Below are 14,280 nucleotides of genomic sequence, written 5' to 3' on the forward strand. Positions count from 1 at the left end.
ACACTATTTGCCCACCCCTATATGAGTGCTTTGTTCGTTTCCAAAAAACCAACATGAAAAATCCTATTTAATTAACTCAACCTTCGCATCCACCACCAACGCCTGAAACTCAGTGCAGCAAGGATCAGAGCAGATGCATTGAGTTGCATGGTGTTCAAAAAATCAACACCTGCTTGTGCACTTGCCTGCGCAGTGCTGCACACGCAGGGGCAAGTAAGCACTGTTCATGCACCAACATCTGTAACACTGCCAATGGCTTCTGAAATTGGCCCTGCGCCAATTTCAAACTCTATAGACATTGCACAATGGGGCTTGAATTAAATTACATTATGATGAACTAATGGCGCCGAAATAGCGCCACTAGGTACTGTTAGTTTAATGCATCTGAGCTACTACTGCAGCTATTACCAGCAGCTACACAGTATGAGCAATTGGCAAGATAGTCATGGATGCTAATTTAAGTGCAGATCATAAAGGCACAATGGCCGTGGCCATGCAATGACTTCCTTTTGTGGCAACCACAGCAACGAGCAGAATAGAAATTGATGCGCAATGGCATAAGAAGTTCCAACTTCCCTGATGGCAGAATGGATGCGATTCATAGTGCACAAAATTTGGTGCTGGTGTACTGCACTGAAGAAGAAACTGCCTTAGGATGATAAACAATAAACATGCTCTCGACAACAATATATTGTTTTTCTTGTGAATACATTGTAGACACTATAAAATTTAGTGCCTGTGGCAAGTTATAATGAAGTAGACACAGCACATAATATACATGCTTAACAAGCTATTTTTTCAGTCCCTACATGCCGCTAGAAGTAAAGCATGCAAATATTACCTGTGTTTCACATGCTGCTCTAAGAGTTTCCAGCTCTTGCTCATACTGCTGGAGCTTCAGCCTAATTTCAGGATCTTCAGAAACTGCAAAGGAAGCAAACTTGAAAACTCATGTAAGGAAAAGAAGCTTAACTCTTTCGTTATCGTAAGAAATGGGCTCATTTTCGGTGCTTTGATGTCTTAAGATTTTATTTGCAGATATATTAGGTGCAACATATACTGCAATACATAATATAATAGCCTAATCACTGGTGTTTTCAATGGATGTATAGCAGTAATAATTCCTCAGTCAATTTCTGAGAATGTTTACGTGAATCTTCAAAGAAGCATCAAGGAACACGAATAAAAGCAATCATTTGCTATTTTTACTATAAGTACTAAGAGTAAAAAAAATCTGAAATATAAAAAACATGCACCTGGCTCTTAGTTCCCAGATTTTGGGAGTCAGATCATGCTAAAAAATTATGAAGATTTGTTGGCATTATGGATTTGTTGGCTCCACCCCAAACTCTTCACCACCCGGTATTCATAAATTAAAATAAAATAATGTTACATCATTACGTCAATACTAGCCATAATGATGCCCATGCAATGTGCGAAAGCAGTCACTTCACAAATGTGAAAATGGGTAAGTTGCTATTGTACAGGGAGCATTTGTTTTTACTCATTGCAGCAAGCACCTTGCTTTCTCTTTTACTGCATTCTTTAAGCTAGTGAAGCAATGGTTGCCAGGCCAGGGAGCATGCAGAAGCCTCCTCATACTTCATTATTGTGTTCTATCAGCTTTTTCTATGCAAGCAAGGTAGTCTAGTGTACATTCAACCAGTGCTGGAGCCTCCACATGCTTTGTTCAGCTGCTGTAGAGTGATGTACAGTAATGTGGAGCATTGTGCAATATAATACAGTAATGACTAAGGGCACTTGCACAGGCTGTGTTCAAAATGTAAGACATTAGACAGACAGCTAGTAAAGGTTTGGTGGAAGGTAGGTCTCAAGTCGGCTGCATGCTCTTGTGCAAGCAAAAACCCTACATGACAGGAAGGATTGCTCCTAATAAATTGTATGCATGATTTCGAAGCACTGGTGGATAAAAGCGACCCACAGTGGGGAAAATAAGATTGCACTTGATATTAGACGAAAAAATTATCAAAATAACAAGCATTCGTGAGCACCATTGTTTGAGACATCATTTAAACAGCCTAGATATTGCATCGAAAAATTGAAAACCTGAGAGAAGCTTCTGTGTATTCAGTGCTGCTGTCACTTAAAAAGTATGTTGCAAAGTTGACCAAAGCGCAAATTTTGCATTTTTTTATTGAAGAAGTGCTAGGAGCACTGGAGGCTAGTTTCGACAATACCTCCAGTCGGAGTTTTATTTTTCCAGACTCCCCAATCTGATAAAATTAGTTAAATATGACAAATAGTTGAAGTTCAGTCATCATTTCAAATGGTGTATAATGTTGCTAGTAGAAGAATTGCAAGATAAATGTTTAACAAAGCACAGAAAAACTGTCAAACTGATAGACTTCAACAGGTGCAGTAAGGAAAGAGTTGAGCATAATTAGATACCATACATTGACAAACAATTATAATTCAACCTTCTATTCTTTTAGTAAACATTCCCAAAGTGTAAGGTGGAAGGGGGAACCTATCACTGAGTCAACATAAATGTGGGGTCTATTTTTCATGACATGCATGGTGGCAATGCTTGTGGAGCTGCCCTTGCATTCAGCTGTGATTTAAGCTTCAGCATCAGCTCAAAGTTGGCACCAGAATCAATTTCAAGTCAATTTTCTAGATAGATAACTATTAAGAGGCTGCCAATTTTAGGAGGGTGATAACAGGTGCCACTTTATGAAAACAGAAATTTATGTGACATGCATTCCTCTTGCAATCTCTTATTTTCTGTTTCAAGGTAATTTTGGTATTCCATGCTGAACTCTGTCATCAGTTTTTATTTGAAATCCAGTTTTCTCCACCAATGATCCACACTGCAGCATACAGGTACCTGAAAGCTCTTGCTGCTCATCAGTTCTTCATTGCTTGAAACATTCTTCATACTGAGTGGATGCTCGGCTCTCATACATCCCCTGGTGTTGTTTTCCTTGCATGAACCTTGCGTCCCCTGCAATTCGGCTTCACCGTGTACTTAAACACCGGCGGTGGTCGGTATGGCTGCAGCATATTACGAGAGATGGCGCAAGAGTTGCGTTGCTAACACCACGTAACGGAGGGGTTACAGGGATGCAAAAAGTAGCAGGCGAAGTCTTCCTCTTGGGCTTGGGCTCGGCAAGCAGCGCAGACTTTCCGCGCGTGCGCAAATCATGCTTCATGGGACCATCCCGAGAAAGGCTTTGGAGCATAACACCGGAATGGACGAACACGATCGTTCGAATGCGCCACCGTTCGCATGGCCATACATGCGAACGATTAGGCATTGGTGTCTAGCATGCGGGTGAACATATTCACTCGCTATCCGGTCACGGTGAGTTGGACTTGCTTGATTTGTCGTGCGCCCATCGGCTATCAGTAATAATTCGGCTGGCTACAGATTGGTGTATAGAAGGCACAATAAATGCCACTGTGATTGTCTGCACTACTGTGTTGTTCCTTTGTCCCAAGAGCACATGTGAGAACTCCACAATACAGAAGCTTGATTTTCACCACTCGCATTTCAAAGGTTGACCACCTGATGTCTCTCCTTTGTGGGGACGCTTGACTCTCTTGCACCCCTTATGTTTTCTTTGCATGGCTCTCGCATCTTCTGCAATCTGGCCTCTCCGCCTACCTAAGTGCCGCCGCCCGTCGGCGTAGTTGCAATATAGTACTAGAGATGGTGCGAGTGTTGCGCAGCCAATGACACATAATGGCAGGGTTACTCGGCTGCAAAGGAGAATAGCCTCTCCTCTTTGGCTTGGGGTCAGCATAGCATGCGGACTTGTCGTGCACCTGTTGGCACGCCCTGTGGGACCATCTCGTGAAGCTTCCGAGTGAGGCATTGGGAGGAACCAACTCGATCATTCGAACGCGTCAGTGTTCAAGTGATTTTACATGCAAACAATTAGGCGTTGTGTCCAGCACAGGGGTGAACATATTCATTCAATATCCTGTCACGTTGAGTCGGACTTCCTCAATTCGTCCGTGATCGGCATGTTCTGTTGGTACTAATTTGGCTAGCTGGTAGTGGCGCATGAAAGGTGCAATAAATGCCCTTGTGAATGTTTATACTACATTGTTGTTCCTTTGTCCCAGGAATTAGGGACCCCACACCTTGGATTGGTTCATGTGTCATGGTGCCAAGTGTGCCTAAAGCTTGTCTATAATAACTACCTGTTTGACTTCAAATTTAGTAGTAGCACCTGATCTTAAGCGTAATATGAACATGACACCCTCTACCATTCTTCCTGATCCTGAATATTGCTTCCATTTTGTTATACCAACACCAGAGTGTCCTTATGTCTCATGACAGCAGCATTTCTTTTTCTTTACTTTGTCACTCTGCTCTCACATGCAAGTCCTTCTAAAATTTATCCGTAAACAAAGGTACAGTAGAACCTTCTTATACTGAACCCACAGGTAGTGAACTAACGATTACAGTGAAGAGAAATGCCAGTCTCTATTCTGATCCCGTATGCATACATGTATTTTTTCTCAAATATACCGTAGGGAAGATGGGTATAGTAAACAAAAAGATATATGAAACCTAAAAATACAGTTCTTTACCATATACGGAATGACATGAGTAGTCCCGGCATTAAAGAAAATAAAAATAATAAAAAAATAAAGAATGCATGAAACCTATCACTTCCAGACAATGACAAAGTAAACAATGATCATCTCACCATGGTTCAGTACACAGTTTTAGTAACTACAACAAATCCTTCATGCACAAGCTGCCTTGATCCTTACCAAGGTGGTTACCATAGCTTCCTATCACGGCACGCTTGTCAAATGAGGACAACATCTACATGTGTAATGATAGCTGCCCCTCCCTTTCTTTGGTCTGCATCTTGCACAGTAACAACCACTTTCATGCAGCCTTGAGCAATAAAAACACTTCTGTGAGGCTTAAAAGTGCTTACATACTTGCTTACGTAATTTAAAGTGCTTACGTAATTGTGCCAGTTAATATTCCATCATATCAAAATGGAAGGTTCTGTCTCTTCTTGACAAGCGGGAGCTGCTTTACAAAATCAACACTCAACCGATGAAACACAAGAACATAGCCAAAGATGTGCAATACTCGCTGTGGTAGCATTGCGCTGCTAAGCACGAGGTCCCAGGATCAAATCCCAGATGCTATGGCCACATTTCGCTGGACGTGAAATGCAAAAATGTCCATGTACCGTGGATTTGGTGTATGTTAAGAGCCCCAGGCGGTCAAAATTAATTCGGAGTCCCCCACTACTGCATGCCTTATGATAAGATTGTGATTATGGCACATAAAGCCCCAGAATTTAATTTTTACTGAAGATGTGTAATCTGCATTTGAATAAATAGAAAGTTAGCACTGTTTAGAATAAAAATCAACCAAGCATGCTTAGGAAAGTTTTATCATAGTTACAGAAAGGCAAAACAGTGAGCTACGGTTATAGTAAAGATACTAATATAGCAAATGATATTTAGGTCCTGAGAACTTCACTATAATATGATTCTACTGTGCTAGTACACCTTGAATGTCAGGAATTCAAAACACAATAGCATAATTGTTACTTTCACCATTACATTGCACATTACTTTATTTTCAACACTAAATTCGAAGCTTAATGCATCTACCTCCTTTTCACAAATGTCCACCAGCCCGTGAAGAATGTGTGTACTGTCTGCTAGAAAAACGATATCACAGCAAATCGCCCTAAAAGGTAATGCAGCACCTCCACTTAGGCTTTAAGGTACAAGGACATATTGAAATACTAATTTTTCATTGATAAAATGACATTCTTTACTTCTATGCAACACTACACAGTCCTCTACCTATTGCAAAATGAATCACGCTTCTGCCTTGGTTTGTTCAAAACTTACAGGCTAATTTGTAGGGTACACCGTGCGTGGTAAAACCGATATTGAAAAGTTTCGGTTTTAGTCTTTTTTTAAAGTTTCTTTTTTTACAATATCAGTACGTCAATTTGGTATTAATTTTTGCTCACATCAAAACCGTGCTGTGGAATACTTTATATATTACATTATATTGCAATCTGTCATTAGGGGGTGCCAGAACACTCCAACCTGTTGGTTTATATTCATTGTGTCTTAGCCAGCATCAATACTCATGGAGAAGTGCGTTGCTTTTTTCTGCCATGTATTGTATTCAGCTTAGGAAGTGAAATAAAGATTGAGTTATTATCAGCCTGATGGCGAAGTTTAGGACGTTCAAGCAGCCGAAGCGACATTTTACAGGCAACAGACACAGCAAACGAAGGGTGAGGCAACAATGTGAATGCAGAATTGATAGCTAGTGCTTCATAGCTTGGAAATGTGATGGAGAAGTATGAAGAACTGCTGGATAACCCTTCACATCAAGGAAACGGGATTATCAATCTTGATCTTCTTGTAGCTGTATCTGCATTGTTAGCCTGCCCTCAATGAATGAGTACTTCACTGAAGTTGGAGGAACTTTCCCTGCAAGGTGTGTCTTCTATCTGTGCCATGTTTTGTGAGTGTAGTTATGTCAATACCTTTGAAACATGAAAGAAACTGGGGCACGCCATGGAAAATAATGTATGTTTAGTGTACGCAATTCAGCAATTGGGCAAAGGGTATGCGGGCACATGCCCCCACCTTCATCTCATACTGCTTATGACAGGATATCGTCCAAGGTTTCTTCTGCATCAGAAACAGTTGTGGTAAAGTCAATGGTCGATGGTGCTGGGGAAGTCCGCCGCTTTGTCAAGAACAATAATTGTGGCATATCTGGAGATGGAACTTGGTAAAAAGGGGACACTCTTCATTAAATGGCTGTGTTCTTTGATCTCAGTTGATACCAGGAAAGTCATTGATGTTGAAGTACTGTCCAGCATGTGTAAGGCATGCAAGATTCACAACAAACTCTCTCCAATATTAAGTTTTTGCGGTGGAAGGTGGACCACACCATTAGTCACACAAAGAACAAAGCTAGTGCAGGTGGTATGGAACCAGTTGGGCTCTACTGCATATTTGACAGGTCAGAAGCTGCTCGTGGTTTAAAGTATGTAGATTTATATGGTGATAGCGACTTCAAGACTCATGCAACCATGAAGGACATGTACAGGCACAAGAGCGTGAGGAAACTGGAATGCATCGGCCACATTCAGAAGCACGTTGGCTGCAGGTTATGGAAACTAAATAAGACAGTATGTGGCTTAAGAGGCAAAGGGCAGCTTACTGATACCTTGACTGATCACCTACAAAACTACTATGGCATTGCTATTAGGTAAGTAAGAATGTCATGTACGTACGATGCAGGCAATCATTGCTATTAGGTAAAATGTGGGAGACCTCACAGCAATGAAGCAGGATACTCTAGCAGCCCTGTTCCATTACAGCTCCACTGATGACCACCCAAGGCATAGCATATGCCTTACTTGTGTACAGAGACCTGTCCTCAGATGGGCTGTTAAAGAAGTGTCTCCATGGGAAGGCACAAAATGCAAATGAATGTTTCATTGGCCTGATTTGGCAAAGATATCCAAGGGGTGTGTGCATTAGCCTGCTAATCCTCAAGTATGGCCTTTTCAAAGTTGTCTGTCATTTTAACAGCGGAAACAGTGCAACATCAGATGTCTTGCAGCAAATTGGAATAAAACCAAGTACTACTAGATTCACTACTAGAGCTTGCCATGCGAGGGAAAACTCTTGTCTAATAGGCATCTCGCCAGTCAATTCATGAAGGAAAGCAAGCCAGAAAAAAAAAGGAGAGTTGATAAACAGGCAAAACATGACAAGGAGGAAACTCAAGAACATTCATGCTACAAGTTTGGAGCATATTAGTGTTCTGGCACTTTTCTTTCACATGTACATCAACACTTTTATAGAGGGAAAACGAGACATCCACCCAATTATAGTAATTGCAATAAAGGAAACCCATATGGGTTCCTCGAAAGAAAAGGCTCGCAATTGAAGAAAAATTCATTCTGGTCCGGGACTCGAACCTGGGACCGCCACCTTTCCCGCGCAGTCACTGTACCATCTGAGCTAACCAGGCGGCTAACAGATTGCAGGGCAAAGTTGAACTTATCAGCAACCTTACCTCCTCTGCCAACTCATCCAGCTGGATCTTAACAACTTGCATTATTATCCTACACTACACCGACATGAACTGTTAAGATGGTACGCCACCTTCAAAAGTCAAAAAAAATTTTTTTTTTCAGAATACTAATTTTTTGTTTTTTACATTTTAGGTATTCCCAAAGATTACGCAAGCTGTTGCAAAAGAAATTATATTCCTATCGCCACTAGTTTGGGAGTTGCAATGAGTTTTCCAGCCCATACCTTCGTATTGTAAAACGGACAATCAGTACTATTTCTTCTATATAAATATTATTAAAAATACCTTTTTTTTTTCATTTTATGTTGCCGCTGAGCAACCACATGAACAAAAGGAGACTAGTGCATCTCATGGGGGCTTTAGCTATGAAGATGGTGCATTTTAGGCCTTTTTGTTATTTTTGACATCTTTCACACGGTGTGAAAATTTGGTTAAGTTTTTCTCAAAATGAGATCTTGCTCCACCTCACGTTATGCAAACCTTGATAACTTCTTTTCAAATGAATATTTTGATGCGAATTTTTCAAACTCATTCCTCACATAGAGATGTGTGCAACGAACTAGAATAAAAAAAATGATGCAATACTTTTGCATTTATAGCTTTGCAAATTTTGCAAATAAGTTTGCTCCAAATTGGCAATTTTTTTCACTTTGCTTAGTTTATCGAACATTCCTTCCTTAATATTTATGCCATTGCATTTATCCTAGTTCGTTGCGTAGGTCCCACACTTAGCTACATAAACGCCAAGGCTTTACTCAATTCAGCAACTCATTAGTTACTTGTTACTGCTGCTGCGACTAGCACATTTACCACATTTTATGAGAAAAATTACCTGCCAAAAAATAAAATGAACCATTTTCTCCACTTTAAATAGTCGATGAAGTTAAATAAGACGTGCTTATTCAGGAAAGAAAGGTTATTTAAATCCTGGCTTAATATTAAAAGAAATTTTTTTTTCTTCTCTGGCCTACTACCTGAAAGGCCTGTATAACTTGGTGCTCTCTCTCTGTTATAGATCAGGCTCGTCCTTCTCTCCCTCCAGGTTACTGTAATTTTCTTTGTGTGTCTTTCTGGCCCCTTGGCCATGGATAATAGAATCTCATTGGTATTCTGTCCGACCATGTCCCTGTACACTTAGGCAGCCTTATTTCTACCTTTTTCTATTTTATCTACTCCATGTGAATGTCAAATGTGTGGGGAGCACATGTGCTCATTTCCTCCCATGTACTCACGTCGTACTGTTCGCATGTTGCGGATGCGTCGAGAACCAGCATAGACACAGGAGGAAGGCACTATGCGCCCTCCCGTTTTCCTTTGCTCTCATGACGTGCATACCCTTCCGGAACCAGATCATGGAAAAGGGAAAGGTATCCGATGGGCGAGGAGGACATTCCCTTTGCAAAAGGTAAAAAGCTATAAAAGTGCGCTACCGGAGGAGACCCTCTCTCTCTGGCGCCTGACCTCTAACCTGCCAGACTGATATACCTTCTGCAACCTGTGAGTGACCTCGTTTGCTTGACTATCCCAGGCAATGAGGCATGCCTATTTATTACTTATTACATAATGGACATCCCTCTGCCAGTGTCCTTTATTGCTTGTAGCAATAAACGTTAGAGTTGACACCGCTGGTTGCCATATTCTTCCGAACCTGACGTAGCTGCAATTCCAGGCGCTACAGGTTGGGGAGTACCACGAAACTGTGCATGGCTAGATCTGGAGCTCGCCTTCCGCCCTAGCTGCATGCACAGCGTACCCAAACAAATGACAATACCCAAATTCAGGTTACCTGGTTTCTGAAATCTCTAAAGCTTTCTTGTAACTTTTCACAAATAAACCTCATTAGTGAAAAAAAGTCATTACTTCATTTTCTAGAAGGTTACTCTGGCCATCCTCTAAATGACCATGTGTTATGTCTGAAGTCTTATACAAAGCCTTTAGGTTATTCCAAACTTTCTTGGGGCCTGATCATAGTTCCTTTCAATTTATGCCACCCATTGATTGCTTACACACCTAGTGTTTTCTTGAAGAATTACTTGAGCCTTATTCTTCAGTCTCTTTTTAAAGCCTTCCCATTTCTCTCAATTTCTGCGACCTACTAGGCTGTCCTGCCAGTAGGAACCTGCCTGAGCCCAGCAGATGGTCAGCCACCGTCTTGGACATTTCCTGTGAGCTCTCAAAAACACTCAAAGCAGCTTTTATACCCACTGACAAGGAACACGAAAGCATCTACACAATCCTGCTTGGCCCTGCTCTTGCCAGTGTTGCCTGGCCTCTTGGCTTCGAGAAACCACGTCGACACACGCATCACAAGGGCATGATAAAAGCTCTGTGCCATCCGCGTAGAGCTCAATAGGTTTGGCAGCATGAAAGCAATGTCTTTTGCTCACATGTCTTTTGCTCTTTTTGGCATTCAGGTAAATTGGCAATATTCATAACACCCACTGCATACACATTACACTGCTTTGATTGCGCTGCGAAGCCCACTGAGCATTCGAGCCATGTGTTATGACAGTTCTTACATATTGCTGAATCTGCTGATGCTTTCTGGCAATATTTAACTAAATCCTGGTCCCAACACCCCTTCATCTATCACTCAGGTTTAGTGGAAGATCGTGTCTGCACTGGAGGTAATTCAATCTGGGCAAGCGTCGCTTCTGAATTAAATAAAAGTGACGTGCACAAAGTTATCTCAAAGTGACAAAAACTGAAGAAATCAAGAATCGGTTTTTTAAAATAGAAACAGAGTGTACCGCAATTCCTTAAGTAAAAACTCAGCTAAACGGCATCAAGCATGTTACAGAGCAAACTGCTATGCAGGTGAAAGCATTAAAAATTATAATGGATGATTCTGAAGATGGGACTCGCAGATCTAACCTTGTCTTTTCTAGCCTTAAAGATTGCAATTGGGAAATATGGGCTCAGTTAGAGAAACTAATCATCGATCTTCATGCCGAGAGTCTCGATATCCCCATTCAGCCAATGGATATAGAATGTGTGCACCATCTTGGCTTCTTTCAGCCATACAAGACCAGACCAGTTCTCGTTAAATTTGCCCATTTTAAGAATAAAGAGCACATTCGTTCCTGCTCTAGCAAACTAAGAGGCACAGCGTACAGCGTCGCTGAAGATTTTTCACCCGCTTCTAGACTTGCACATAAGTGCCTTGTGGAACACACAAAATCTCAACACAACCCATTCAAGCTTCGACATGACAGGCTACTTATCGAAAACAACACTTACGTTTACAACCATGTCACAAGCCAAGTTGTTCCTCGTTCTTCCGAGCAATCGTGGTCTTCCACTAATCCCGGTGCCACTTCACTTGTTTTTTTTTATACGAACATCGGAAGTTTACTGTCCAAACGTGATGCACTAGCCTCTCTCGTGCATACCACCAAAGCTAACCTTATTATTCTCACCGAAACTTGGCTGCCCCATCTGTATCTGACAACAAGATCCAGTCCATTTCTACCAACTTCAAAATATTTCGAAATGATTGCAATGGTAGGCAGAGAGGTGGTGTTCTCATACTGGCTCACTGTAGCCTTTGTTGCAGCCATATCAACAGTCTCTTCTCTAGAAATTCTGCCCATTTATTCAAAGGTTTCCTGCCCCCATGTAATTATTGACGTCTGTTATTGCCTCCCAAATTATGATGTGCCCTTCATCCAGGATTTTCATACTGCCCTGTCGTTCGTTACTTTAATCTATCATAACGTTCTCATCCTTTTACTGGGCGATTTCAATTTTTTCGTGATAACTTGGCACGACATAGCATCAATTATTTCAAATGACAGCATCGAAAACGATTTCGTCAACACCTGTCTTACATTTAACTTGATTCAGCCTGCGCTCTCTACAACGAGAGAAAGTGAACTTAGGTAAAAAGTCCCAACGATGTATCTCCACTCGTCCACCTACCCAGCATAATTGATCACTGTGTCAACCATGGGCCTTCCCGATGTTCATTTCCTCGCCCCGCAAAAGTCAAGAAGCTTATCACCCTTTACAAGGCAGATTAACAAAGCATGAACTGTGAACTTATTAATTTTTCCACTGTTTCCAATTTTTCCTTTACCTCCAACCTTACAAATCACTCCATTGAAACGACCCAGTCACTTTTTAAAATAAAGAAGCAAAGCCTCGCTAATACATGTATTCCCACTATCACTGTGAACAAACAGTTGTCTTCACCTTGGTTTAATAACACTCTAAAATGCCTTAAAAACAAGAAAGAGACTTTTTCGTAAGGCCAAACTTTCCAAAAGTGTGCAAGCGTGGGAAAAATATTTTACAGTTGAAAACAGTTTTGAGTTCCTTACTACTAAATCTAAGTGGTCTTTCTTTTTTCTACATTATCTGCTATGCTCAAAAATAATTCCAAACAATCTTGAAAAGTGCTAAATCTCAACCCTTATCGAAGTTTATCTTTAGTAGATGACTCAAACACTGATTGCAGACTGCAATGCTGCAGAAGCTCTGAATGCAACATTTTGTTCAGTCTTTACCAAGGAACCCTACGGCAAACTCCCTAACTTTCCATTTTATGACCATCCAATCATGCCCCTGTGAACTAACCAACAGCATTGTCAAGTTAACTGGCTCCCTTAAAACTAACGTCATCCGCAGGTACAGACCAAATTAATTAAAAAGTCTTAAAAATTACGAACAGTGTCACCAGTGTCATCTTAACCCCCATTTTTCAGCAATCATTGTTGTCCGGGGAAGTGCTACACAACTGGAAAGTTGGCAAAGTAATTCCAGTGCCGAAGAAGGGTCTACCATTCTCAGGCCATGCTTACCATCCAATATCGCTTACATCTGTTTGCTCTGGACTAATGGAACATATAATTTATTGCCACATTGTAAAATTTGTACATCCGCCAGCTTTTTTCACCTTAACCAACATGGCTTTTAAAAAGAACTATCGTGTGAAATGCAGTTCACTCTTTTCACTGATACCAGTTCATGTCTGGATGTTAACCTGCCCGTGGACGCATTGTTTCTTGATTTTGAAAAAGCATTTGACAAAGTTCCACACCGGCGGCTTTTCCTCAAACTTTCCTGTTTAAATCTTGATCAGCAGGTTGACCACTGGATACACAGCTTCCTAAATAATTGCATGCGGTTCATTTATGTTAATTCATCCTCTTCTCATCTATCCCCGGTCACATCCAGTGTACCATACTAGGCACTTTACTATTTCTTATTTATGCTAACGACCTTCCTTCTCACATTTCCTCTACAATTCACCTATTTGCTGACGGCTGTGTGATTTATTGCCTTACTACTTGCAATAATGAAACTAATATTCTTCTGAGTGGCCTGGGCCAAGTCAAGGAATGGCGTAAAAAGTGGCTGATGTTCTTAAAGGTAAGTAAAACAGTACTAATCTTCCTGCCCCCCAGACAGAACTATGTGACGTGACAATATGCTGTTGGCACATCATTAAAGGGCCCCTGAAATGGTTCGGACAAATTTTGTAAACGCGTAGCGTACAGGTTAAGTAGAACATTCGCACCACAATTTAAGTGAAGCGTTACGTATTAATGGAGCTACAAGCGATTACAAGTTACCCTCCTCCCTAGCCATGCTTTTCCTCCTCAACTCGTTCGCCGAGCGATCGGGGCTAAGCTCCGCCTTCACTGGCTCTGCGTCACGATGCGACGTCACATCGTCTGCTTCCGGTTGTTTTGGAGCCCGCCCTCGACCGCGAGAAACCTCTCCATTAGCCGCTTGGCCGTCGACCCCAAGCGAAAGCTATCGAAGCAGCGTGCATTGCAAGCATTCTGTCGTAGCGCCGAACGTGTCTGTTATTCCGGTAATCACACATTACCTGAATATTTCGACGAAACGGTGGAGGCATAAACTCACGCTGGTGAAGTAACTTTAGCGTAGACGTACGTGAGCTGCCTGATACGGGTGCCTGCCTCCACGGTCCAGCCACCCGTTGGCGCAGAGCTTAACCGTCCAAAGAAAGAACTAATATTGCTCTAACCAAGTGTAAAATATTTTAAACATTTATAAAAACAATGTGTTAACGATTACACCCCTGCGAAAAATTTACACCAGCAGCAAAGAAGAATATATTTTGTTACTGTTACTGTGTGTGGTTGAGCTATATGCCACCAGGTGGCTGCACCGTGCAGACCATTCACATTTGCGCTTCTGTTCATGGCCAGGCCCTGTCCCCTTGC

The 14,280-nt window shown here is 41.5% G+C and overlaps 1 protein-coding gene across 5 annotated transcripts in view; it reads right to left on the reverse strand.

Annotated features, from left to right (window-relative positions):
• Window positions 1–14,280, reverse strand: part of LOC142589844 (golgin subfamily A member 2-like) — a 163,282-nt gene that overhangs the window by 103,556 nt on the left and 45,446 nt on the right. For all 5 annotated transcript variants that reach the window (XM_075701476.1, XM_075701492.1, XM_075701468.1 and 2 more), the window contains one exon: window positions 842–924. In XM_075701476.1, coding sequence (XP_075557591.1) covers window positions 842–924 — 83 coding nt within the window. The remainder of the gene's footprint in view (window positions 1–841; window positions 925–14,280) is intronic.

This window comes from Dermacentor variabilis, chromosome 1, assembly GCF_050947875.1.
Source record: "Dermacentor variabilis isolate Ectoservices chromosome 1, ASM5094787v1, whole genome shotgun sequence".
NCBI classification, from domain to species: domain Eukaryota; kingdom Metazoa; phylum Arthropoda; class Arachnida; order Ixodida; family Ixodidae; genus Dermacentor; species Dermacentor variabilis.